Below are 25,843 nucleotides of genomic sequence, written 5' to 3'. Positions count from 1 at the left end.
CTTCTCGAACGGTTACGCTTCGACGGGACTCGGAAAAATTACACGCTTGTTTTTCATTATTTCCCTTTGGAACTCTGATCGACATATTTCTGACGTTCCTCTAACTCGAACGACACCAGCACGTTTAACCCTAATCCCTCCATCGTGTCAATCAGACACAGTTTTCCTGGAATAAGTTACATTCTGTCATTTGTAGGTAAATTTGCCCGAAAAATAATTGTTTACCTTGTTATTATCGATCTTTTACCACCGTGTCAATTTAACACCGAGGGTGTGCGATGAGTCGGTTAATGCATTCGCGATCTAGTACGTAACACAGACTCGGTCATTTACAATCATTATTAACAGACACGGAACAACTAACGTATGTTACAACGAAAACTGTTTTAGCACGGCAGAACAGGAATTTGTGTCAAGATATAGTTCTTCAGCTGCGGCAGAATTGGGAGCTGCTAATTAGAAACTGGTATCAGAAAGTGCATCTAGTTGGCCGGTAGTAATGAGAATAAACGTTAGCGGATGTAACCGTTCAACGATTTTAATTCACTTTCTTAATATGGCCGGCGACGATTCGATTTAATAATATAAATAGAGTTCAACTAAATGCGCGTAATCACGGAGTTACATTGGTGAACGGCTGCCGGCCATCCACCGACTTTCCCATCGATCAATTGCTCGTGTGGCAAGCATAACGAGGCGATTAATTATTAGCATTCCCCTGGTCGTAGAATTTATTAAGTTTCCCTGGTGCTCCAGAATCTCGTATTTGGACGTCACGGAACGAGGACTTGGAAATGGCAACTTGAACGACAGAGAGAACCAAATGAACTAACTGCGAAACGACTCGTACATACTATTTCTTGTTTCTGTTAATAACGCCGGCAAATTTTCTTCGGCGCGCTATCCATCGATTCCAGTCGGTATTACGGTTTAGTGTGAAGTACGGAAAAAGGATGCGATGGAAAGTTTTCGAAATCACGATCTGACGTGGATAGCGCGTACAAGGTAAAAATTTAATCTAAGCATAGTTACAAATTAACAATTTGCACTAGAATGGTTCTTATACCATTCATTCAAAATATTTTTGGCATCATTAATCTACATTCGATTGATTACTAAACGTATTTCATATTTTAATAATAAACTACTAAACGTATTGTATGAGGTATTATATGAAGCCCTTAGTGGACAAGTGGCATAAGTCGAAAATTACGAAAAATGGAGCTTTTACAGAAATAGTAAGTATTAAGAATACTTGTTAACTTCCCGATTTTATAGGGAAGTGCGTATGTATGTCCGTTCGTATGGTAACAAATTTTTCGTTAACGTTTTCTGAAAAAGTAACAATGCGATCAGAATGATGAATGATGCAATCGATGTGCACCGCTGTAACTTAGAGCTGATTAGATTTTGGTCCACTTCGGTCCAGTAGTTTTTTAGTTTTTTTAGTAAGAAGTTCATTCAACAATGCCATTTATACGAGAGAACGGAAATTTTCCACCGAAGAAACAAACGTAATTACATAAAAAATTTCTTTTAAATTAAAAAAAAATTTTTTTTATTTTTTTATTTTTTTTCAACTAATGCTAAAGTTACCGCTTACAATAATCGAAAATTATCCCAATGCAAGAGTGAGTTAATCATCTCTACTCCCGAGAATACATTTTCAAAGAATATCGATGAAAGTACAAAAAAATTTATATTACAATCTTTAAAAAACCAATCAGTTCAAAACGAATTATTAACTGAGATTAAATTGAAAATGAATATAAACTATATGATAATTATTAATAACTTTGATGTTGAAGACGGATTGGTTAATGGAGCATGCGGAATATTAAAATTTATTACTTTTCAAGAAAATGCTAAAATTCCGTCTATATTGTGGTTAGATTTTCAATTGGCCAGAGTAGGAGTGAAAGTAAGAACTTGTTACCGTAATTATATGAAAAATGCAAATATTGATCAAAATTTAACACCAATAATAAAAATATCGAATCAAGTAAATATGTCGAGTGAGGAAAAATATCAAATCACACGTAGTCAATTTTCGCGCGAAGATATTTTGCTTTCTGGTTCGAAAAAAACGTCGACCATGCAAACTTCACAGGGGGGTTTCTCAAGATAAAAGTCTGCTCTTTCGCGTGGTATAGTTCAATTTTTCGCTGGACCCTTATTTTTTGAGATAAATTCGAAAATATCCGCAAAAATTGGTGCAAAAGTGGTGCATCTCCGTCTTTAATCATTGTTTAAACATGTTTAAACAATCATAATGTATTAATATTGGATATCACTGTATTCGGGAAAGTATACAGAATCTTTTGCTGTAAAGAACAATTCAATATCTTTTATAATAACATCGCAATATTTGTTTAAAGTTGAAAAATATGTCTTTTTTTTAAACTCCATTTTCTCAAAAACTGGACGTATAGGGAAAAAATTAAAACCAGATTCGGAATCAGCGCGGAAAACTCTACAAGAATCGCATAGTGGGAATCGAAATACTTTTTGGCTGTTGGACAGTGTTATCGAGAAATGTGAAGGTGCATCTCGCACCCTGGCAATCCTGGAAACGAGACCACCCCCTTAAATGTTAATAAACGCATAGTTCCATTTTGCGTCTCGTTCGCGGATTAAGAAGCTCGCCATCGAGTCTCTCGTGACGGGAACCTGGCATGCGTGGCCGGGCACCGTTGCAGTAATCATAGCTATCAGAACAGGCTCCAGTCGCGTCGCTATTCATATCGGAGCCGAGAAAGTAAGTAGCATTCGCTGGTTACCGGGTCTGCAGCGCAAGAATAGTGTCAAGTACAGCCCACGGAAGCAGAAACGTGAGAACGGCCGTCAGAAGGACGCGGCCGATCATTAATCATAAAACATCTCTGCGAGAGTTTTTCGTCCAAGGCTCGGATATCAGCGGATCCGATCGTGATAGACAAACTAGTCCGCGCACGTGCGCGAGACCTTGTGATCGATCTTCCATGCGATTAGGATCATCCCAGGAAGTATGCTACCGAAGGATATCATCGGATACGAGAGAATAGGCGACAAGTGGCTCGACCCGCGTTCCTAAAACAGTCTTTTACCAGTGAAATGCGTTTCAAGGCTGCCTCTTCCTCGGATCAGAGCATTAATTAACCCATTTCCGAGGGAGATACCCGGCTCGGATTAACCACGGCACATAAATCGCAATTGTTCCAACGACAAAATGCAGATAGAATCCGCGAACCCCTTTTCTAATCTGGAGCACCGCGCGATTTATCGCACGGCGAATTTGTTTTCCTACCGTGAATCTTGTTCCATTCACAGAAATCGCATCTTCGGAAATTAGACGATTCCCGTCGACATTGAAATCCGTCCTTGAAAAGTAATTACGCGGAGTTAGACAGCGGTTGAGACCGATATCTTCTTCCGGGACTGAGAACCAGAATTAAATTTCAGTAAGCCTGTGACGTAACTCGTTCAGATTCAACATCCGACTAAACAATGATTCATTCTAAATCGGCAACTTCAATGAACACTGTAAATATTACTGTGGTTCCCTACGCTGATTTATTTGAGAAGTTTAAAAAACAAGCTGAAGATCGTACTTTCGAAGTTATGAATAATTAAGGTCTCTTTAAGGGAAAACAATTCTTCCAGAAGTTTTTCAATGAAAATTCTGTACCCTAGTTCGCTTATTTCAAACTTGGGAGAAGCTTAATTGTTACAGTTAACGATAACTGGTAGGTATTATTATTAACGATAGCCAATGTAAATGCAATCAGGGCTCCGAAACCCTTGATAACTTAATACGTAGATGCAAGCTGATAAATGCCCTACGTAAATGGCCTACAACCATCTCCAAATGTGGACACACTCATAGCGAAACCAAATGTTGAAGCTTGTATTTGTATCCATTCTTTTCTCAAAGATTGTAATCTGCAATTAAACCTTGTTCTTGTATTGATTTGCAGTTATTCTTGTAAAGTGAAATAAACCCAGAGGGGTTAAAGTGCTACCCATCATTGTTTCCAAGCCTCGAGAAGAAAGATCATGAAACCAGTGTCAAAATGATAAGGCACCCCAAGGTTTTTAGCAATGAACATTCATTTGTACATATGTACACGAAGAAAATGAATATACAACAAAATAAGGTACTAACTTTTATATAATATACTAAAAATTAAATAACTCGTTCAAGCCATTTATTATTTCTACAAAAATTGACTTTTAGTGTGGGCAAAATGATAAGGCACTTTGAATATAAAATAAGAAAAGTATTAGAATTCAACAAAATTACACAATTCTTGGCAGTTTTAGTAATGCGTGGACTGCCCTTTACATTGTACCACTTCAATCATTCTTCTTGGTAAACATCTATATAGATTTTTTATATCATTTTGATGTATGCTTTCCCAAGCTTCTAAAATTCCTGATTTCAATTCGGGTACTGTACTGTACTGCTTTCCACCTTCATATAATATTCTTAACAGTCTTCCCCAAGCGTTCTCGATAACGTTTAGGTCAGGAGACCTTGCAGGCCAATTCGAAACCTTTATATTTTCCGCTTCAAAATAAATTTTTACCATGCGAACAGTATGCACAGCTGCATTATCTTGCTAAAATATATATTTCCTGTCAGCAATTCTGCGAGCATATGTTCCAATTTGCACTTTAATTAAATTTAAGTAGCCAACACTATTCATACAGCCTTGAATAAATTTTATTTTCATTTTTCCTCTACAGCCGATTCCTCCACATATCATTACTGTACCGTCACCACATTGTCGATGACTCAAAACACTTTGTTCCTTTCTTAAATCATGGAAACAGTATCTTAGTTCCTTTTCATCCGTGAATATAATTCGTTTCTACTGAGATTTCACGACGTATATATGTAATTTTGTGTGTGTACAACGGTGCCTTATCATTTTGTCCACCAGTGTGAGTTAATTTCTACCGGGCACCGATTCCGCGTACAACTGGTCGCCTGTTGATAACTGTTGACAAAGCCGAGCCGACCACAAGTCGATGGAATTCGAAACATCGTTGTGGAAGGTGTGCTTGGCAACAGGCATCATTGGTTTTTCCACTTGAGACAGTATATCTGTGTAGAGTGGCTCGGTATCCGTGACCGGTGACGCCGAGTACACAAGCTGACAAAATTATAAGGCACACAATGATCGTACAAGGTGTCCCATTTCAAGTAAAGAATATTTCAAATGGAACTTATTCTATTTCGGGGGCCAAAAACGAGACATAAAAAATGGACGTGCCTAGAGCATACTGCGGATGTATGGTGCTATCTGGGCAGCGTATATCAAGTAGCATGAACCGCGCTGCCTCAACCCCTGCCGGCAAACGTGAAAACGGTCATCGATAGTCAGCCGTAGGCAGCACACGCACGCCGCTGTTCGTCCGAAGCGCTCGAACTTCAACAATTGCGAGCGGAACGCGGTCGCCTTATAAATAGCGGGCGCTGCGCTGGTGTGACCGATAGGACAAAATACATCGTCGCGTAGACGAGGAGATAAATATAATCTACCAAGCAGATACGATCGAACATAATTATCACGTTATCGGTGGGATTCTTGTGAATGTTGCTCGAGTGAGAAGTAGAGGATATAGTGAAAGGAATACCCGGAGGAGTGTGCGTGTGTGTCGGGTTGCAGTGCAGCTTGAATTTCCCGCCGTGCGGAGCGCCAATCGTCGAGCACCGCGGCCGTAGGTGCATACCCGCCAATCGTCCGTGATGCTGCACACGAGGACCCTCGCTGTCGCCTTAGCATCGTCGTCCGTTGTCGAAAATCTCTTCGCCTCTCGTCTGCACCACTTGACCGGCAGCCATGTCGGCTACCTCGGTGTCCTCGACGCCCGCGGCGTTCACCACGGCGTTATATCGCGCGAGGTCATGCTACAAAACTACCAAAAGGTGCGCGACAAGTATAAATGTAAGTACCAGCCACGAGCCCCAGCCATTTTTAGCGCTGTCCTCTTCTCGTACGCGATCGTCCGTACGCCTCTCTTCCGGTTCTAGTCGTGGACACTTCGTTCTACGCATGCGCACCGCGGTCGGCGGCGCGCGGCTACCTTCTGCGCAAGCGCAGTGACCGCGGCCGTTTCAATATTTCGAATCGATGGCATTGGCGCGCGAGACCTTGATAACGCGTTGATCGCGTGTTCATACGGAAATTGTAATTGATGCGTCAATCAGCTCCTCTTTGTTTAACGAACGATCTTTCTCTTATGGTATGTACTCTCCCTGCCGTACGTTCGATTCACAGTTGATCTCGGGGGCAACGTTATCGTTAAACGTTACGAGAGCGCTACACGCGGAACTATTTACTATTTACATATTTGCGCGCACGTTCATAGAATGCCCATCCGCTGGCCGACGTCCAATGCCTTCCCCGACGTCTATTAGCGACGCGTTGCTTGAACGGTTCGCCATGATTTATAGATCTCTGGGGGAGACCTAACCTACTTGCACCTTGTCCATGTACCGGGTGGCCCGTCATTCAATACTGTCGAAATTTTATCTCAGCCAGTCTCATTCGACTTCGGCTAGTCCAATGAACATACTCCCCCACTTTTACAGTTTTAACGCATCAATGTAATAATTATTAGACTGCGGATTTTATGCATTCATGACAAAAATGGGCACGTGCAATTTAAAGCAGTGGATGAATTACGAAGATTTAAGGAGATCAGTGTACTAATTTCTGTGTTTTGCAATCAATGCAAACATTTTTTGAACAGATAATAATGATTAGACTGCGGATCTTCATGCATTTATAGTAAAATTGAGTACATGAAATTCGGAATTGTTGGACAATTTTCGAAATTGAAGATGTTAATATATGACCTCTGCTCTGTTAAAATCATTAAGGGAAGATATATAACATTCGATTCAGTTTCTATTTCTTGCAATCGACGCAGACAATTTTTATTTTGCATAAAGATACGCAGTCTAATTATGATGCAGAACAAAAGTGGCCAATTACTGCCCGCGATATCTACGTTAGTGCGGCATTAGTTGTCGAGCACGTATGTTTACTTAAAATTTAGAAAATGAACCGAAAGTATATAAATTCAATGTCGTGCTTTCGTCGTAAATCGTGCGCAACGTTGCCGTAAAGAAAATTACTGAAATTATGAAAATGTTCTCGCCAGAAAGCGTATAGATTTTTTCAAAAATCGATTTGGCTGCCAAAAATTCTGAAATAATTCACTGTCGTGTGTGCTAGCCGGTAGAACGTTCGTGAATTTTTTCGTAACCTTTTGTTGAGCAGAGCAGAAGAAATAATTCATTCAACCATGTTCACCCTATAAGAATAAAATGGAGGTAATTGTCTAAATGGAAAAATGGTCCAACCAAAAATCAATTTGGTTTGGGGGCATTTTTCAACATCTTATCCGGCTATTTTGCGAACGAAACTCTTTATTGAAACACGTAGGATAAATCGGACGCAATACAAACTTTTTAGAAATTAATAAAAATAGCATGAAGCACCTATTAGTAGTACTTTATTTTTAAAAATCAAATTGATGCTTCCCCTTCGTAAATAAATCAAAAGTATTACAATAATTTTTGTTTAAGATATAGAACACATTAGTTAAAAACCTTAATCCCCGAGACAACGCAACTTTTCGTTCCCGATTACAGAAAATGCTAAGAAACTGATAATAAAATATTGTACCACGGCATAACAAAAGAATTAAGTAATCAATTTGTTCAGACTTCGGATTAAAACTTCGTTAATATTTCTTTTGCTTTAAAAAAGATTAGTGATCGATCCTTTATCAGAAATAATGCAAAATAAATTACAGAATGCCTTCAAATTGATAAAAAATTTCCGAGTCGTCACTAAATATCCGGTAACTGGTACATTTACCCTAGTAGCGCAGTACAATAAAAATTTAATGTTGACCAGCCTAATGACGCTAATGATCATGCCAGGGATATAGTGCGATTTATATGAAACAGATAACGTCGCAGTAACGGGGCAACATTCATTGCAAGTAGAATTAGCAAGCATTAGACAGACACATCGTTGTATTGATGATCATATTGTTTCTACGCGTATCGTTTATCTCCTTAGATAAGGTCAATTTGATTTCGACTATATCTGAATTTCCTGGACACCCTATATCGCGTGTAACCAACCTTGAAGTGTTGAACCTTAAGTAAGTTTCCGAAGATAATAGAATCCGGTGAACAGCTTAGGAAGTTATGTTGTTCGATAACGTCGGTAAACACGAAGTTTACAGTAGTTAATTGATCAAACTATGTCAGTATGCTTTAAGAATCAGGAAACGATTCGACGCAAACAACCACGTACATCGTATTACCTAACACAATAAGCGACTTGCTGAATTCTGCTGTTAGAACAGGTTCGATGATGATTATCTAACATGTTGTTCCACTGGCGTTTACTTCATAATAAACTTATTGAATTCGCGACGATGCAGTGCGAAAATATCAATCTTGAAAGATTATTAATAGAATTTCTTAATCCTGTATATATGTATATATATAACGCTACAGATTCTCCGCTTGGCACTTTTGCGTGCGATTAACCACAGAAAATAGAACGAAACGGGATAACGCGATTTTTTCCTGTAACTACCTTCCCGGCCACGGTAAATGGTTACAACCTGAGGTAGAAGGTTTTTCCTTGGGACACTTTTTGCTCCTTTATTCGGCCGACACCCTTTTAAACAAAATAGCAGTTTCTGAAAACTCGAAGAAAAACTGAACATCTCAGGTGATTCATTTTTTAAAGAGAAAATTTCCGAATCTTATCACATTTGTCTACTATACTTATCTAGTCACATTTACAAAGCAATACATATGCATGTGCCCATAATTATGAAAGTGATATAAGTCATATATTTCTTGTTTACATTTCTTTTGATTAAAAATTTTATATTGTAACATTTTAATTTATAATTTTATTAGTCTTGATTAATGATTTGTGTGAATCCCATACGAAAAATGTATAAATAATGTTAAAATGCATAAATGATTTAAAGCGATAAAAAACTACGAGTTTTATAGAGACAAAAATTTTAATGAAATTATTAATTTACATTTATTAATTATTTTTAAAAAGTTAACCATTTTTATATAATTATCCAGGGACCATAACTGTTATAATCAAAAAGAAAAAAGTCATAGAATAGCAAGTATTTCATCGACTAAAATCGTATTGGTCACAAATAACGGTTATAAGTAACCGAAGATTTTTTCTCTTGTTGGTAAATGTTATCGTTGAGAGAAATTCATTTCGATCACTTATAACGGTTAACAATGAGAGAAATTTATTTCGATCGCTCATAACAGTTACTCAATGAAACAAATTTAACAGTTATCAATGAGAGAAATTCATTTCGATCGCTCATAATAATCATAATAATCAACTTTTTATTAATGATTTTTATCGTAGAAAATTTTACAACAACTGTTATTTTTGGTCCCTGCTTTTATCATTATGAGTTTTGAGATTTTTCAAATGTTAGCAAACGCGTGACGAGTAGAATATGTTCATTGTTAATTATCCAAATAAACTGTAGTTCATTGTTCACTGATAACGAAGGAAGTTATTGGTGAAGCCCCTCAAATCCTACAGTAATAACTAATAAACTCATTTTTTTATATTTTTTACTTGGACCACTTTCATAATGTACACTAAATGAATTCCATATAATGTTGAAATAACAAGCACCATCTAGCGGTTCATTTTCCACAATATCGTAAAAGCTACATTGAATTCACTTAGCTTAAAATAATGTGATTTAATATAACTGATGAACTCATATTTTTGACTTAGACCACTTTCATAAGTATGGACGCAGCTCCTGCACACATAATCGAGGCAGGCCACCAGAAATGTCTGTCTGGTTAATTAATACCGGTGCGCCGTGGAAACGAGAAAAACGAGCGGTGGGGATGGGGCGAACGGTCAGAAAAATCTAGGACGGTGAAAACCGTCTCGTATCGAGCAGCTGCGGGACAAAACGAGAGCGCGGACTTATCGCGAGTCGAAGTCGGAGGAGTAACGCACGTGGCGCGCGTTATCCTGCAGGATTGTGGCGAACAGGGGCCTGATGCAAGGCCGTGCGACGTCACGTGCATACGAATCGTATTCTGCACCCGCGTCCATCTGATAAGGCCTATCGGCGGCGAACGCGGGACATTGTGCTTCGCAAAGTAACTGTCCGTTTTTAAATTACGCCACGATCCGCGAAGCGATAAGAAAAATAGAAATGTCGATGAATGGACGATGCGACTCTGAACCATGCTTTGGCATGCATGCCAATGTAATTTGTATAATGATGGAAGACTAGAATTAATTGAAAAGCTCCGTATTATCAACTTTCAGCTTCTTATGGATGTTTATTAATTAAACAATGGATTTTATACATTTATGACAAAAGTGAGTAGGTGCAACTTTAAGTAGTCAAAATATTAGAAGAATTTAAAAATTAAAAAATTCTGTTCTATGATTTTCATCCTATTAAACATATTAAGAAACAGAATAAATTTCCATTTCGCTCGAGTTTATTGAAATTCAGGTAGAAAATTTTCATTTAATTATAAGTGAATTTAATTAATTATAAGTCTACACTGTGTCCAGTATACATGTACTCATATTAATGTTTATATATTTGTATATTCTGATTCTGTAAATATTTCTCTTGGTTTTCATTTCTCTATTAAATTCTGTAGTATATTGAAATAAATCTCTCACGAGATTTTCTACAATAAAGAAAAAACCATTAACGAGCATGCGAATACTCGTGGCTTTAATTATGCGGCTGGTAACGAGATATAAACCGGATACAGAAAATGATGGGGGAATAGATTTATTCTGACTCGAAGAAAATATTTATGAGGATAGGACCACGAATGAATTTGTACACCTAATATGTATAAAATTGTGCGACATCGTTAGATATTCGCACGAAATTGGCAACAGATTGTAGGAGGTCCTGGTAACGATGAAGCAATCGTGCTCTCGGTCGACACAGAAGCGGTTGGAGACCCTTTTCAATTAGACCGGTCGTGTAGCAATCGAAACTAACTGTGTAATTGTCTGCCGCAGCGAAAAAGCTTCCCCAAGACGTGAATCCTAAGGGGGTGTTCGCGTGCAACGAGCTGGACTTGAAGGAGGTGCAGGTGTACGGTTTCGACTACGATTACACTCTAGCCTGTTACAAGCCATCCATGGACTATCTGCTGTACAACCTTGGCCGCGACATGCTCATCCAAAAATACAAGGTACGCGATAGAGAATTTAATTATATGAGGGAAAGAATATAGAGGTGAAGCCGAGATTTCGGGTTCGGATCGGGTCGGGATCCCGAAATCCAATTCTACATTTCAACTTTTCGGGTACCCGAACTTTATAAACCTTCGGGTTGATACCGATCCGAGGATCAGGTACCCGCACAGTCCTGAAATTAAAAAAAAACGGTGGTGTCTGTGAACGGTTGAAAGTTCGAAGCCGACGGCGACGAGGAGAACGACGCCGACGACGAGAGCTCCGTCGCAACGAGACTAATTCGCACGAAAGTTCGTCTAACTCGTTTCTGCTCTCGCGAGTTCGGCTCGTCAGTGGCGTTTTCTCGAAAATCAAGCGACAATTACGGCTGAACGAGAATTTCAATTGAAACTTGAGGCAAACCCGTTTAATCGACTGTACAGTACCCCGAGGGAATCAGCAACCTTAAGTACAACGAGAATTTCGCTGTTCGCGGGCTCCATTATGACATCGAAAAGGGTCTGCTCCTGAAACTCGACAGCTTCTTGCAAATTCAATTTGGCGCCGTTTACCGCGGCTTGCATCCGGTCCCCGACGACGAGGTCCTCAGGCTCTATAAAAACAGGATAATACCGATCGCCTATGTCGAGGCGCCACATAAACACTCTCACGTAAGCACGGTTTAACGGATAAAGAGCATGCGGTACCCGCTCATAATTATTCGAACGACAGAGGCTTTGTCCAAAACCTCTCCAAGGTAAATGTCCCGTGTTGTTCTTCGCGTAAACGATTATCTACCTGCGGAACTCAGCTTTACTTACACCGACTACCGGTGAGGGAGTGTTCCGGTTTTACACTCACAACACATACATTTACTTGAAGTAGGTAGAAGTGTTCTTGAACACTTAGGGGATGAATACAAAATTTATTCAAATAAGGTGGAGTGGGGTAAGTTCGTCCTAGTTTTTGCAAACTTGGACTTTAAACTGATGTATTTTCAGTCTGGTATGTAAAAACTTAACGCTCTTGGTATTAAACTCTTGCCAAAGTTATTACTGATGAATTAGTATTATGTAGGATTCTAATTTTGCTTGAAAATGATCATTTTGATAGGATATTGTACAAAGTGTCAACTATGCACGCACTTGCTCCGAAAATGGGGCTTCCGATTTTTGAATCTCTGAAATAATTCGAATAATTATGAGCGACACTGCGCATAGTACGTTTAATTGATAAACAGTCTCCCTTGCATATTTGTAACGTATTGTGGTCTATTTTTAATTCCATTGTTGATCAAACATGTGAATCCCGATAGTTTTTAAAAGAAAATACAAAACCTAGACTCGGATATCGTCCTACTTGCAACAAAGATTTCCTACGACTAATTGTATCAATTTTTATATTTTTGAAAAGAGTTAGAAGCTTTTGTCCTTTTCTGAAGATATTCGTCAGAAATGTATTGTCACCGTCACTTTTCCGTTCTATGTAAGATTAACACAATACGAAAACATTATGTGAACGCATAGCAATTAACATATTGAGGCCTAAAAATTTACAATACAATCTATGCTGCATTCATTATCGTTCGAATGCAGAATGTAGTAGAACGTAAAGAACTGGACAAAAGCAGCTTAACAATGAAATATTCAACAATATCCGATTACATGAGCGAGTTCACGATTGTTCTGGCCTCTCTTCAAGGTCGATACATTGCATGCACGTACACGTATCCCCAATTTCCCGCTCAAAACTGATTACTGGGCAAACATTGCAGCAACTTAAACGTCTTCTGTTTGTTTGCATGCGTCGATACGTGTGTTTTTCGTGATGGAATTTTCGCAACGTTATCGTATAGAAAGTGAGTATCCATCCCCCGAGATGTTTTATTCGCTTAACTATCCCCCATGTTCGGATTTAACAGAGATTTCTTAACAGGAGGCGTTGCACCGATCGAAAATGATTCAACTCGCCGATTTATTCTCAGTACCGGAAATGGGGCTTCTGTGTAACGTCACGGAATATTTCCTTCGCAACCATATCGACTACCACCCTGAAATACTCTTCAGAGACGTGAAGGCGAGTATACAAACTTCACCATTCGCTCGAAGATTGATTAAGTGGGTTAGAAATGTTCATCAGGATACATGAATGTAAAATAAAGTGATTATTCATTTTCTTTTCTGTTCCCATCGCAGAACTCTGTGCAAAGTTGCCACCCCATAATGCACGGCCTAGTGGTGCAAAATGTGGCGGAGTATTTGGAACAGAATAAGGACATAAAGCAATTCTTCGATCGACTGAAAGATTCCAACAAGAAGATGTTCTTAGTAACCAACAGTCCCTTCCATTTTGTGTAAGTGCGTTGGAACTTGCAATTCATTCGTTCACCCAAATGTATAATTTTCGAACGAAATAGAATTACTAGAAATAAAAGAATCGTCTTTGGAATAGACTGCAAAGGGTTAAAGACGTGCCTTCTTGTAACACCAGACGTACAGAAGACGTTCGGAAGGCATTCGAGACGTCTTTAAAGACGTCTTCGTGCTATCTGGGTAATGTACGCTATTCTTCTCTTCGCAGTGATACGGGAATGAAATTCTTGGTCGGCGACAACTGGAAAGATTACTTCGACGTGGTGATAGTCCAAGCAAGGAAACCGAAATTTTTCACCGAGGAAAGTAGGCCGTTACGAATCTACGACGAAGTGTATAAAACTCAATTATGGGATCGAGTGACGAAGCTCGATAAAGGTGTGATATACCTCGAAGTAAGTACGATTTCTTTCGATCCGCCGCCGTCGGATTTGAATATAGTAACGCTATTCTATCCGTAGGGCACGGTTAAACAATTGCAAGACATGACCGGTTGGCGAGGACACCAAGTATTATACTTCGGGGACCATCCCTATAGCGACCTGGCGGACGTCACCTTGGAGCATGGCTGGAGAACTGGTGCCATAATTAAGGAGCTGACTGTAAGCAAAAGTTCTTGTATTTAATCATCGTATTACAGCGAGTGTACAAAGTATTCGTACACCATTTTATATGACTTTTCCAAAATTGGACCCAACAGCTTCAGTTGTTTTTGAGGCGTCGTGTATAAATACAGACAGAAAATTTAAAAATCGTGACCTTTACTTATTCCTTCGCAATTGCGACCGATAACAATTAAGACAAAAATTTATTTACACATTAGCTAGTAAACTAATCCTTCTAACGTCTCAAAAAAACTCAAGCTGATTGGCTCCAATGTTGAAAAAGTTCGTTTTTAAAAAGTGTACGAATACTTTGTACACCCACTGTATTATATTATTGTATAAAGCATATATCGGTAACTAAATGTTCCAATTGATTTACAGCATGAGATAACAACGTTGAACAATCCTAAATTCAAGGAGAACGCTAATTGGTTGCAAATGTTGACTGGACTGATCGAGGAGCACCAGGATTACGAGGGGCCTGATGTGAAGCCTGTGCTGAACGAGTGGATCAAAGAGAGGGATGAATTAAGAAACGAGATAAAATGCGTGTTCAATCAGCAGTTCGGCTCTGTGTTCAGAACGTACCACAATCCCACGTACTTTTCTAGAAGACTCTTTCGGTTCGCCGACATTTATATGAGCTCAATCACGAACCTGTTCGAATACTCAACGAGTCACACGTTTTACCCTAGAAGAGGCGTGATGCCTCACGAATACACAAGCTACTTCGTTTAAGTATGCGAGTCTACGTTCGAACTCGCAGCTAACTGTGTGTTGCCATATTTCTTCTTTTTTCTTCCGAATCTGCTTACCTCGTTAGAGCTTTCGACGCAAACAAATCAAAAATGTCCGTGATAGTATAGCACGTTGCAGACCTGGGCGTATGGCGCTTAATCCCAGAATGACTTCTGCCGAATTTGACTTGTTGCTCGGGAGATTTCGAATGCATTTCGTCAACTTTGCTTTACGAAAAAGCGAAACAGTTTACAAAGATATGAGTAGTAGTCAAACGAACGCTTTAAAATAGGTCATTTGTAGAGTTCGTGTAACATAAATGATTCGAAAGCGATCATGTATTCGAGTATAACAAATAGCATGTTTATAATATATATACAGGGTGGTCCACCTAAATATCTCCTTTATTTTTGACGACATAAATGGTATCACAAGGCAAATGCTTTGCAAATGCTATTTTTCTCTCGAGGTCTTTTCTTCCGGAGTTTCCAAGATGATCAATATATTTTTTCTTGTAAATGTATATTTTTTTCCTTGTATACTCTAGTTAATATTAAAACGCATTTAGACATATTAATAACATGACCTGTATATATCGCCCTGTATATGTATAAAATATGTTTCATACATAGACAGCGGATCTTTATGCAAAATAAAAATATTCTACCCGGATCGCAACAAACTCGAGATGAAATAAAAATTAATTTTCCGTCTTTATATGTTGAATAGGTTGAAACTAACGTAACAATATTCTTAATTTCTTCCAATATGTTTACTCTTCATTTTTGTCATAAATGCATAAAATCCGCCGTCTACTCGTATGTCTTGCTTGATATTTCTGGTATTTTATACGAAAGAGCTTGTACAATGGTGCCGTAGTTGATAATTTTATGAAACGGGTTGAAATCCCGGAAGTTCTGCTGGCGTTGACAAATATATTATCGTGTGGTGTAAATAAAAAGAGAATATCAGACTGCTGAAAGCCAAATTGTAAATAAATCCGCTACGTTGCATGAATTTAGAGTAACGTAAAATTACTTGAACAAAATCATTTGCTCGAACTTAGCGTTGCGCATGTCCCTAACGTCCAATGTAATTGAATCAAACATCATATTTTGGTAGATGTCTCGATGGTACAAACAAAAAGAAACGGTAAAATCCAATAACGCTTAATGCCGAAATGTGTAAGATAATACGTAGATGGCGATAATGAGAGTTGACCGCTTATAGAACACTATAAAAACTGTTGAGCTTCGTATATTTTATTCACTATGGAATATATATATATATTTTAATATATATATTTTAATATATATATATATATATATATAATATATTTTGAAATATATATATATATTTCTCTTTCAGGTACAAAATCGATCGTATTAAACATTATATATAAATGACAAAGTCTATTATCAAAGCGTATGCATGTGTATCATAGATGAAATACCGCAAAGTGGACGTATAAAACTTATTCTATCATGTCCTTACGATAAAGTACAATTTAGAATAACTAGGATACAGAAGTTTAAGTTAATCCTAGTAACTGTGATTATACTTCCATCGAGCTTACTTTTCCATGTTAGTACTTTCTGTTATTATACAAAATGTACACACAGTGCGAATGATTCTTATGTCCTATAGTATGGCGGTACACAAAGTACGAACAAGAATCATCAAGACGTTACGTATGTTAAATGATATATCAAAGCTAACTGCACAGAAAAGATTCTACTTGATATTTTCTTTGCCGGATTAGCATAAATTGTTTTACATTCGTATACCTTCCACCGTAAGAACGAATACAACGATTACACGGATGTGTTCAAGATATACAGAAATGATTGTAAAACAGTCAATGAAAATAAATCTAGACAATTCTATTGTGATGTACATAATTTATATTGGTATTTAACTCCTCTCCCAAATTCCATAAGCTTCTCGATTTGATTTTAACTATACAATGTAATGTAATCATTGTCTAGAATTCTAGAGCATAATTGTCTTTTAGTGATACTTTGTGCGAGATATTTGTCGAATACTTTCGAAGTATAATACGAAATAAGCGATTAATAAAATCGATAGGAAATATACGATAATAAGAGGTGTGTAAAGAATTCTTCCCAAAAACGAAAGTAAATTTTATAGCTGTGGAAATACGGTGACTCACGGAAGTATTTGAATGCGTTTCAAAACAGTATAACTTTTTTACAATCGGACCGAACGACCTGACTTTCTTTTTAAATGTTAGAAGAATTGATTTACCGAATGACATGCGAAAAAGATATTGAAAAAATTGCAATTGCTAAGAATTACATGAGAAAATAAAAAAGACACTCTTTAAAACTTTTCTAATAGAGCCCGTAATGAAAATTTAAAATATGCGTTTTGTAGATATGTATGTTAGTTATACGCGTGAATAAGTGAATAAGTTCTGCTTAAAGTCCACAGATTCTTACATCTTTCTGTCGTTTTCTTCTGCGTCAACCGATTTCGATGAAACTTTCAGCATGTGTATACAGGGTGTGGCCGGACGGGCGGTACAACCGAGCAGGGGGTGATACTACATGTAAAAATAAATCGAAAAAAAAGAATAACATTTTTTCGTTTGACGCTTCTTTTTCGAGAAAATCGAGTTTAAAGTTCCGCCAGGTTCGTGTGCTTTAGTATCTGCACAAAGTAGAATTAGTTGATCATGGTCAGACGCGTCAGACGATTCCTATGCAATAGCACGTGTATCGCTACATTTTCAAACTTGATTTTCTCGAAAACGAAGCGTCAAACAAAAAAATGTTATTCCTTTTTTTCGACTTATTTTTACATGTAGTATCACCCCTGCTCGGTTGTACCACCCGTCCAGCCACACCCTGTATAAAGAACACAGTTTACTTCTAAAAATCTTTTTCGCATGCCATTTGGTAAATCAATTCTTCTAATATTTCGAAGGAAGTCAGTCAGGTCGCTTGGTCCGATTATAAAAACGTTATATGTACTGTTTCAAAGTGCGTTCAAATACTTTCGTGAGTCACTGTAAATGTACAAAGAAACGAGTGTTTACTGAAACACTTGAAAATGTAAATTGGAAATGATGTACCTGAGAACAGAGAAAGAATTGATATCTTGTAATGTACTATAAGATGAATTTTAGCACCGTAAGACGTAATATATGAAAGATATTTACTCTGAAAGCAATATATCTGTGATTCAAATAAACGGAATGTGTTTGATTGTGTGTCGGTATAAATTATGATCGTTCAACAATCTTCGTAACCATTTTATAATATATTTCGTTATAATTTTGTCGTTTAATCAATCACACGAATAAGTACAAATGAAAGATCTATTATTGAAACGAACTGATATATTGGCAAGAACACATTTAAGAGCCAATTCTTACGTAGAACTACGTATCGAAGAAAGCATTTATTTATATATATACGACGCATTTTTCTCTGTTTTATATAAAAATGCCCGCAGAGTTTATATACAAATGATACGGGTGTGTTTGTATAAATTATTCAAATATATTTAAACAAATATCAGAGATTACAGTATTTACAGAAAATTCTCTCGCACTCATGCGAACACAACATGCTCACAGCATAGTCCTACGTAGTTTGTTTTTTCCTTTGAATATATAAACGTCGAATACAGCCAGTGTACAGTGTAATTACGCTATCCACACTTGAGACGAGTGTGTTTGTACTCGACGACTGTATTACTGGAAAAATTACTTTCGTAATATTCGATCGACGCGGTGGTCGCACAAGAAATCGAGCTATTTCAAAATCAATGATCCACAGCCCGCCATAACTCTCGGATAGCAGTGTCAACCACAACACATCCTACAGTTTCATGAAAACGTGAGTTCAATCACGGCATCTGGTTCACGTGTCGCTGGCGCGAGATTTCTCGGGTTAGAGAATGCTCACTTCAAACTAGTTACATGATCAGTCTGTATCAAGTACGATGTTCGTTCACAGTTAGTGTTCGGTAAGCCAACTAGCCGGAATTCGAGTCTCCGTATTGCTTACAAATCATCATAAATAACGTGTTAAATCACGTACTATTTGGGTTGCGTACGTATTACGCTCCGGACAACTAAACTTGTTTCAACGTGTTTCCGCCTAATTATTGGTCAACTTACTGATTCACATTATCCCACGTCAGTCTTCTGTTTCCGTGTAGATGCAACACGCACGACTACCGACGAGGTAGATTAGCAAAATGAAATTTCGGTGAAGGTGTAGCAAAGGTTCGGTCGCGTGCAATACCGACAACACAAGTTCGACGTTTTAGTTGGACTACCGCTGTCAGGGTAAAAACGTAACCGGTACGAAATCAGTAAACTAGGAAATAAATACGACAGCTGACAGTTGAAACGGAACTTAGAATGGAAGGTAGTTCATGGTTCAAGCCATGAAAGCGATGGAACTCTTCTTTTCTGATTCTGGGTCTAAAAGATCTTTTCTCCTTGGTCAAGTTTTATCGATTAGCAGAACGACAGCTGCTAATAGAAATGAAACTTGAATTGGAAGGGAGATCCGTGGAAGTGGTGGAATTCTTGGAAGGGGTTCGAGCCATGCTGATGTTTCCCCGACTCTGGGTCCAGGGGATCTTCTCCTTGGTCGAATTTTGCTCGTTTCTCATCGTCAGTTAGTACTTCTTTGGCAGCTGCGATATCGATAAACCTCTTTTCCGCTCGTTTCTTCTCCTCTCCTTCCTGAAAGTTGTCAGGGTGCCACTTCTGTGCAGCCTTTCTGTACGCTTTAATGATGTCCCGTTTCGATGCTGTTCTCGACACCCCCAGGATCTTGTAATAATCCCGAGATTCCGACAGTTTTTGACGTTGCTGAGCCTTGTGAAGACCCTGTTTAGCCCTTTGAGAGCTCGGGTCGATTTCTAAAGCTTCTTTGAAGTCTCTTATCGCTGTTTAAAAGTAAACGATCACGTTTATGACACCAGTAACAAGAAATGGTAATAGCAAAAAATACAATGCAACCGTCACTCACAATCGTCGAACATTTCAGCTGCGAGATACGCTTCTGCGCTGTCACAGTATATTTCAGGTTCTTTCCGCATCTTCAGCGCTTCCTGACAATTACTGATCGCCTGACTTGTATCCGAGCTGCTCGTATAGCATTTGCAAAGAAGCTGATGGCCGGAAAAGCGAACGTTACCTACGTTTGGTTCCAGTTTCAGTGCCGATTGAGCGGAACCTATGCAGTCGTCGTATTTTCCTGCTTTCTCGAACTTCTCTGCGTCTGCCAATAACTTGGATATTTTCTTAACTTTCTTGTAAAATGAGAAACACTTCGAGTGATCTGGATCGAGCTTCAAACATTCTCGAATGTCCCTAAACGTGTACAATTTTCATTGAACAATCTGCTGCGTTGAACGTTTGCTTCACGCTAAGGGGGACCCTGGTTTAGCAACTTCTATTATACACTCCCGTCAATAAATCACTAGACACTTACTTATCTTCAAGAAAATCGTAATTAAAGAATACAAGCTTCCAGCTTGATTTCATTGTTTTATTTTCACTAGATGTAGCTATTATACGATAATATTTGAATGCAAAATTAAATATATACTAGAGCTGTTTGAAGGAATGTTCGAAGTACACGAAGTTTCGAAATCTAAATAATTGAAGTCTATGAAATTGTAACTTACGAGTTTCATGTTGGTCATGATTTTTGACAAATAAAAGTTAAATTAAAAATTTTGCCAATAATTCCTAAACCAAGCTTCCCCTTTAAATGTCATTGTTACTCACTTCAACGACTCGTCTACTTGTCCGAGCTGATAATGTAGATCAGCCAATTTGAGGAAACCATTAGTGTTATCGGATTGTAACTTGGTGGTGGAATGCACATCGGAGATCGCAGCTGTATAATCGTTGAGAGCTTCGTAACATTCTGCTCTGCGTTCCCTGAGTTCCACTGCCCAAGGGCATATTTCAATAATTCTAGTTAGATGTCGCACAGCTTCGGCATAATCGTCACTTCTCATTAATTTATCTACAATCTCTAGATCTTCTTGTGCGGGTGCTATTTTATATAAGGCATTCAGAGCTTCGCTATTTTGTGGTTCTATCGCCAACTACAAGAGGAACCGAAAAGTTAGAACAGCACGAAAAGACTATACTAGCGGCTCAAACAAAAGGACTAAGATTGTCGCCGATAGTATACTCACCACGCTTCGAAAATCTGCTGCTGCTTTATCGAACTCGGCCTGTTTGAGTAGCACATGACCTCGCTGCAACTTGGCGGACATGAAGTCTGGCTTCAACTCCAAAACTTTGTCGAGATCGAGCAGCGCGAACTTAGCTTTACCTAACGCTAGATACACTATGCCTCTTTTATAGTACGTTAAATAATTGTTTGGACCGCCCTCTGCAACAATAGACTCCTTTGAAATTTTAGACTACACGTATACAGCTGAGTTTCGTGTGATCAGGATGATTATGAGAACGTGTGACCATGAAAAACTGGAGAAACAAAACTCACCAACAGCTGCATGGTAGTATGACAGTGCATCTTGTAGCTGACCCCTCGCTAAAAATTCTTTACCTAACTCCAAATTTCTGTTAATCTCTGCTTGGGAAACACTCCCAACCACTGCAATACAAACTCGTTAAGTATTATACCGTGCAATCATTATTATAACTAAAGATACTACAGGTTAGGATTATTTACCATCTAAAGACAGGTCCAATAAGACCAGTAGCAAACCGCAATGGTACATGACTGAATACAAAATTGAAAGACGATGATACAAACAGTTCGTTAAACAAGAAAACAGACCCGCCGGCTTTACAAGCCTCTACTCAACCACCAGATAACGCAAAACTGATCAGCCACGCCGCCATTGCGATCGTGGTCTTATGCGATTGGTCCAACTTGGTTCAACAGAAATTGCCCTCCCACTCCCACTATATTACACCCACACGTATTAACTACAAAATCGTCGAATATTATATTCTATGTGTCGCGTTGCAAGTTGCAATTAGTTATTCGGTGATTCGGCCGTTCTATCGTCGATAAAACATAATCGGGAGATTAACTTGTGCTTTCTGTCTAGGTCAGCATTCGCAGTCTCTTTTTGCAATCAAAGGATTTGTAACTTATATAATTTCAAATATATAGGAAATGTTTTGCACACAAATTTTGTTGAAAAATTGTATTTTTATTGATATGCGCTCATTTGGTAACTGAATAAAATGTTTTTTGCTAAACATGTTTAAATAAATATGTTCCCTTGTCTGTTTAAGATAAAAGCAGTGCAACTGATTTGTATCGTTATTGTCAGTAAGATGAATACAGAAAAATACACAACATAAAGATGAAATGTATAATATATAATATAATATGTTCGAATTGTAGCGGATTGAAATTTACCCGGCACAAAAGATTATGCAATTTTTCAGTTCAAATATATATTATACTCACACGAAAAATTAAAAATAAAAGAGAACATTAATATATAATTGCGTATAAAAGTTTTCGTTTAACCCTTTGCACTGGGAGCTATATATTCTATAATATAATAAGTCGAACCGAATTCGAAAACATGCGATACAATACTTTCAGTAGTTTATATATACGATTAGTAATTTATCGAATTACAGATTTAATAATGGAACAAATATTTCAAATAATGGTATAACAATTATTAGTGGCGCCCCCGAGTCATCGTTCGAGTGCAGAGGGTTAAATTATGTACGTTAATTAATTAATTCCAATGTCCATCGCAGGGTAAAAAGAGGCGTGTATGGAAGAAGAGTCTGCATCGCATAATCTTTTTTCCTCGTTTATTAGATGATTCATTTTTATAGAATCCTCCTGTCATTTTTCGTTCACGTAATACTATAACTAAATGAATGAACATGTAAATAATACGCGAGATCCATCGTCTCTTATGAGGTATTTGTAATAATGTTGACAGTCTACAGTCTACATCATTCTCCACGGGACACACGTGTTATCTTTCACCTCGGCAATCATATTTATTGCTAATGAACGACAACTGCATACATATCGAATGCATGGATATGCGGAATGGCTCACTGGAAATCAATAAATTAACACGTCTATTCATTAAATGAAAATCAATTTTATTTTTCGATATTTAGTAAAAAGAATCCTTTTTGTCAAACTATATGTATCTCTGCAAAACAAACAATGTTTCTTTAAGAAATATAATAAATAACGAATTAACCCTTTGGACTCGAAACTTCAATTCCAAAATCAAGATATATTTAATCCTTTCAACCCAGATCATTTTTCATACACACACAACAGTTGAGCTTTTTACAATTTATAGAGTACAGACGAATTGACTAATATTAAAACTGTTTTGTGATAGTGGAATGTCAATAATTTTTAATGGCACCTAATATAGGAGCCACCATTCGAGTGCAAAGGGTTAAGCTCCAGTTTCAAGTGACCCATCCTGCATACACAAATATACATACCTTGCATATATATATTTTTTAAATATTATATATGTATACCATACACATTGCGTAAGGTTCAAGTTGACTTCCCTCTATTTTTGTTCAATTTCAGACACTTTATTTTTATTAATTCATTCAATAGCCGTACGACGTACAGTTGTTTGCAGATTTTTTTTTCCTACTTCTCATATTTTTCTCGGTTCACCTAATGTAGCGTGTAAATGTGCAATTACTAATAAGAGACCGACAGAATGGTACGTTTACCGCTCCGTTTCATTGCGCTCTCTCTCTCTCTCTCTCTCTCTCTCTCGCTCTCTCTCTCTCGCGCTCTTTCTCTCCCTTTCTCCATCGCCTATCATCATTTTTCCCCTGCGCTTTTGCCATTTTGCTCACCGCTCGGAGTGAAACGGATATATATATTTATATATATTTATATATAGTAGTATCATTAGTTACAATTGAATGATACACGAGCGTCACTGGCCGTGGTATAATATGAACACAGCCACTGAGACTCGTTGCCGGAAATCGTGGCGACCACGTAAATTGTGCGCCACGCATCCAAAAAAGATTTCTCTTAATTCTTCTTCTTCTCTTGTTCATCGTTTTCTTCCAACGCTGGTTTTCTCGACCACCACGTTACTCGATTCAACAAGCGACGCATTTTTATTTAACTCGACTCGAAATAACATTCGTAAAAGTTCGAAGACATTCGTTATTCTTTTCCTCTTTTTTTTCGTTTGCCATCCCGCCTCGTTTCGCCTAACGAACTCTCGTTACCACCCTAAACGCGTGTGCTCTTTTATCATCCCCTTTCTCTCTCTCGTTTCGTTCTCCCACATATATATCCCACTCGTACATATACAATTCGCTCGACGCTTTTCTTTTCTTCTCTGTGTGTATGTGTTCTCCCTTGAGTATTATATAGCTTTGTTTTACCTCCACGTCTTGGAAACATAAATAAAAAGCTGCTCGAGTAGACACACGACAATCGCGTTCACGAACCTCCCTCTAATCCTTTCGCTATGTCTCGTTTCTTTTTTCACCCCAACTTGAAACAACGCTCCCATAGAGCAAATCGAACGCACGAGCATATTCGAATTCATCGAGCACGCGTAACGTATACGATACGGTACGATACGATACAATACAATACAATAGAAAAAGAAAAAGGTAAAGGAAACTATTACATATAGCTACAGCACGCGACAACGATTGTGTTTCGGCGACGCTTCCGACGCTGTTGCGTGATGCGTACATGATAAATACATGGATTTACAATATGTTTTTCTATCTTGTGTGTATGTGTGCTTTCGTAGATTGCGCATTCTTCGCTTTGTAGTTAATGATTGCAGTCACAGTCAAACGCCATCACCAATTGCTTTCCCCTCTCTCCCCTCGCTCTCTTTACCCCCCACCCACGTTTTTTTTCTACTTTACATGATTCACATTTTTCGCATATAGCCCCTCCCCTCTCTCTTTCTCCCGCTCTCTCTCCTTCACGATATCGTTTTCTCTGTCTCGCACTATAATTGATCTTTTTCTTTTGTTACTGCTTCTTCTTTTCCTTCTTCTCCTTCTTTTCCTTCTTCTTCTTCTAATCGTGCCGGCTCTCCGTGTAGATCCGTAAATGTTTATCATTAAGGCTGCTCGTCCGATATACTTTAGAGGACCAAACATTATAATTGTTCGAAGGTACTTGCGTGTACAGTACAAATACGCGACCACTGTCCTCCCGAGAGAATTAACAGAAAGAGAGAGAAAAAACTAAAATAAATACTTAAAAATTGTTAATAAATAATAGTCTCGTTCGTTCTTCTGTTTCATTTTTACATCGTTCGCCTATCTCGTCTAAAAAAGGTGCTAAATATATACCTTCTCTAAATCATAATGCCGTACTTGAATTTCATCTTTCCTTTCTCTTCTTTTTTACATGTATACCGGTTATGGAAACGGTGGACAACTATGTTTTCAATTTAACTCGAAAATTTCGATCTGTTTTCCTAGTTTTTCTTTCTTTTCTTTTAATTATATACCAACAACCGAACCGCTCGTGATACGATCGTTTTCTCTCGCGATACAGTCGAATGGACGACAAAAAACCAAAAAATGAGAAAAAAAAGACAGATGGAATCGATACCACCATGACTGCTCGACGACCAACACTGTTGTATATAAAAATATCGTTATAACTAGGAGAGAAATAAGTATAAAAATATTTTTCCGTATTAGTTGACATGCACGATCTCTGTCCACCATTGTTATTCGTAAATGAACATATTATCTTCCAACTGCACAGGACTAATAACTTATACGTTGACGCGTCATATGTATTCGTTGCGTTTGACGATCGATTGGACAGTAGAATCCGGAATGTCGTTACAAATTCTTTCCTAGTATGCGTGTGTCTTATGGCTG

At 38.0% G+C, this 25,843-nt stretch overlaps 2 protein-coding genes across 6 annotated transcripts; one reads left to right on the top strand and one right to left on the bottom strand.

The window, feature by feature from the left end:
• On the top strand, positions 1-16,259 carry Nt5c (5' nucleotidase C). 5 transcript variants are annotated; one of them, XM_076420876.1, is made up of 10 exons: positions 1-1,005; positions 3,957-4,136; positions 5,098-5,933; positions 11,091-11,266; positions 11,693-11,920; positions 13,185-13,325; positions 13,445-13,602; positions 13,830-14,016; positions 14,083-14,223; positions 14,608-16,259. In XM_076420876.1, exons 3-10 carry the CDS (start codon positions 5,735-5,737, stop codon positions 14,962-14,964), a joined length of 1,587 nt encoding a protein of 528 aa, XP_076276991.1. In that variant the 5' UTR covers positions 1-1,005; positions 3,957-4,136; positions 5,098-5,734; the 3' UTR covers positions 14,965-16,259. The 5 variants fall into 5 exon arrangements, with proteins under 5 accessions (XP_076276991.1, XP_076276993.1, XP_076276992.1 ...); XM_076420878.1 differs by lacking the exon at positions 1-1,005 and having other exon boundaries at positions 1,040-4,136; XM_076420877.1 differs by lacking the exon at positions 1-1,005 and having other exon boundaries at positions 1,222-4,136; positions 5,263-5,933.
• Positions 13,830-23,379, bottom strand: P58ipk (dnaJ homolog subfamily C member P58IPK). The gene is made up of 6 exons (XM_076420881.1): positions 21,666-23,379; positions 21,477-21,587; positions 21,163-21,362; positions 20,744-21,069; positions 19,980-20,323; positions 13,830-19,896 (listed from the first exon to the last, which is right to left on the bottom strand). Exons 1-6 carry the CDS (start codon positions 21,712-21,714, stop codon positions 19,478-19,480), a joined length of 1,449 nt encoding a protein of 482 aa, XP_076276996.1. The 5' UTR covers positions 21,715-23,379; the 3' UTR covers positions 13,830-19,477.
• Between the last annotated feature and the right edge of the window lie 2,464 nt (positions 23,380-25,843).

This window comes from Lasioglossum baleicum, chromosome 3 (genome assembly GCF_051020765.1).
Source record: "Lasioglossum baleicum chromosome 3, iyLasBale1, whole genome shotgun sequence".
NCBI lineage: Eukaryota > Metazoa > Arthropoda > Insecta > Hymenoptera > Halictidae > Lasioglossum > Lasioglossum baleicum.
The sequence above is the reverse complement of the archived record's forward strand: the minus strand, read 5'-3'. Positions and strand labels throughout refer to the sequence as shown.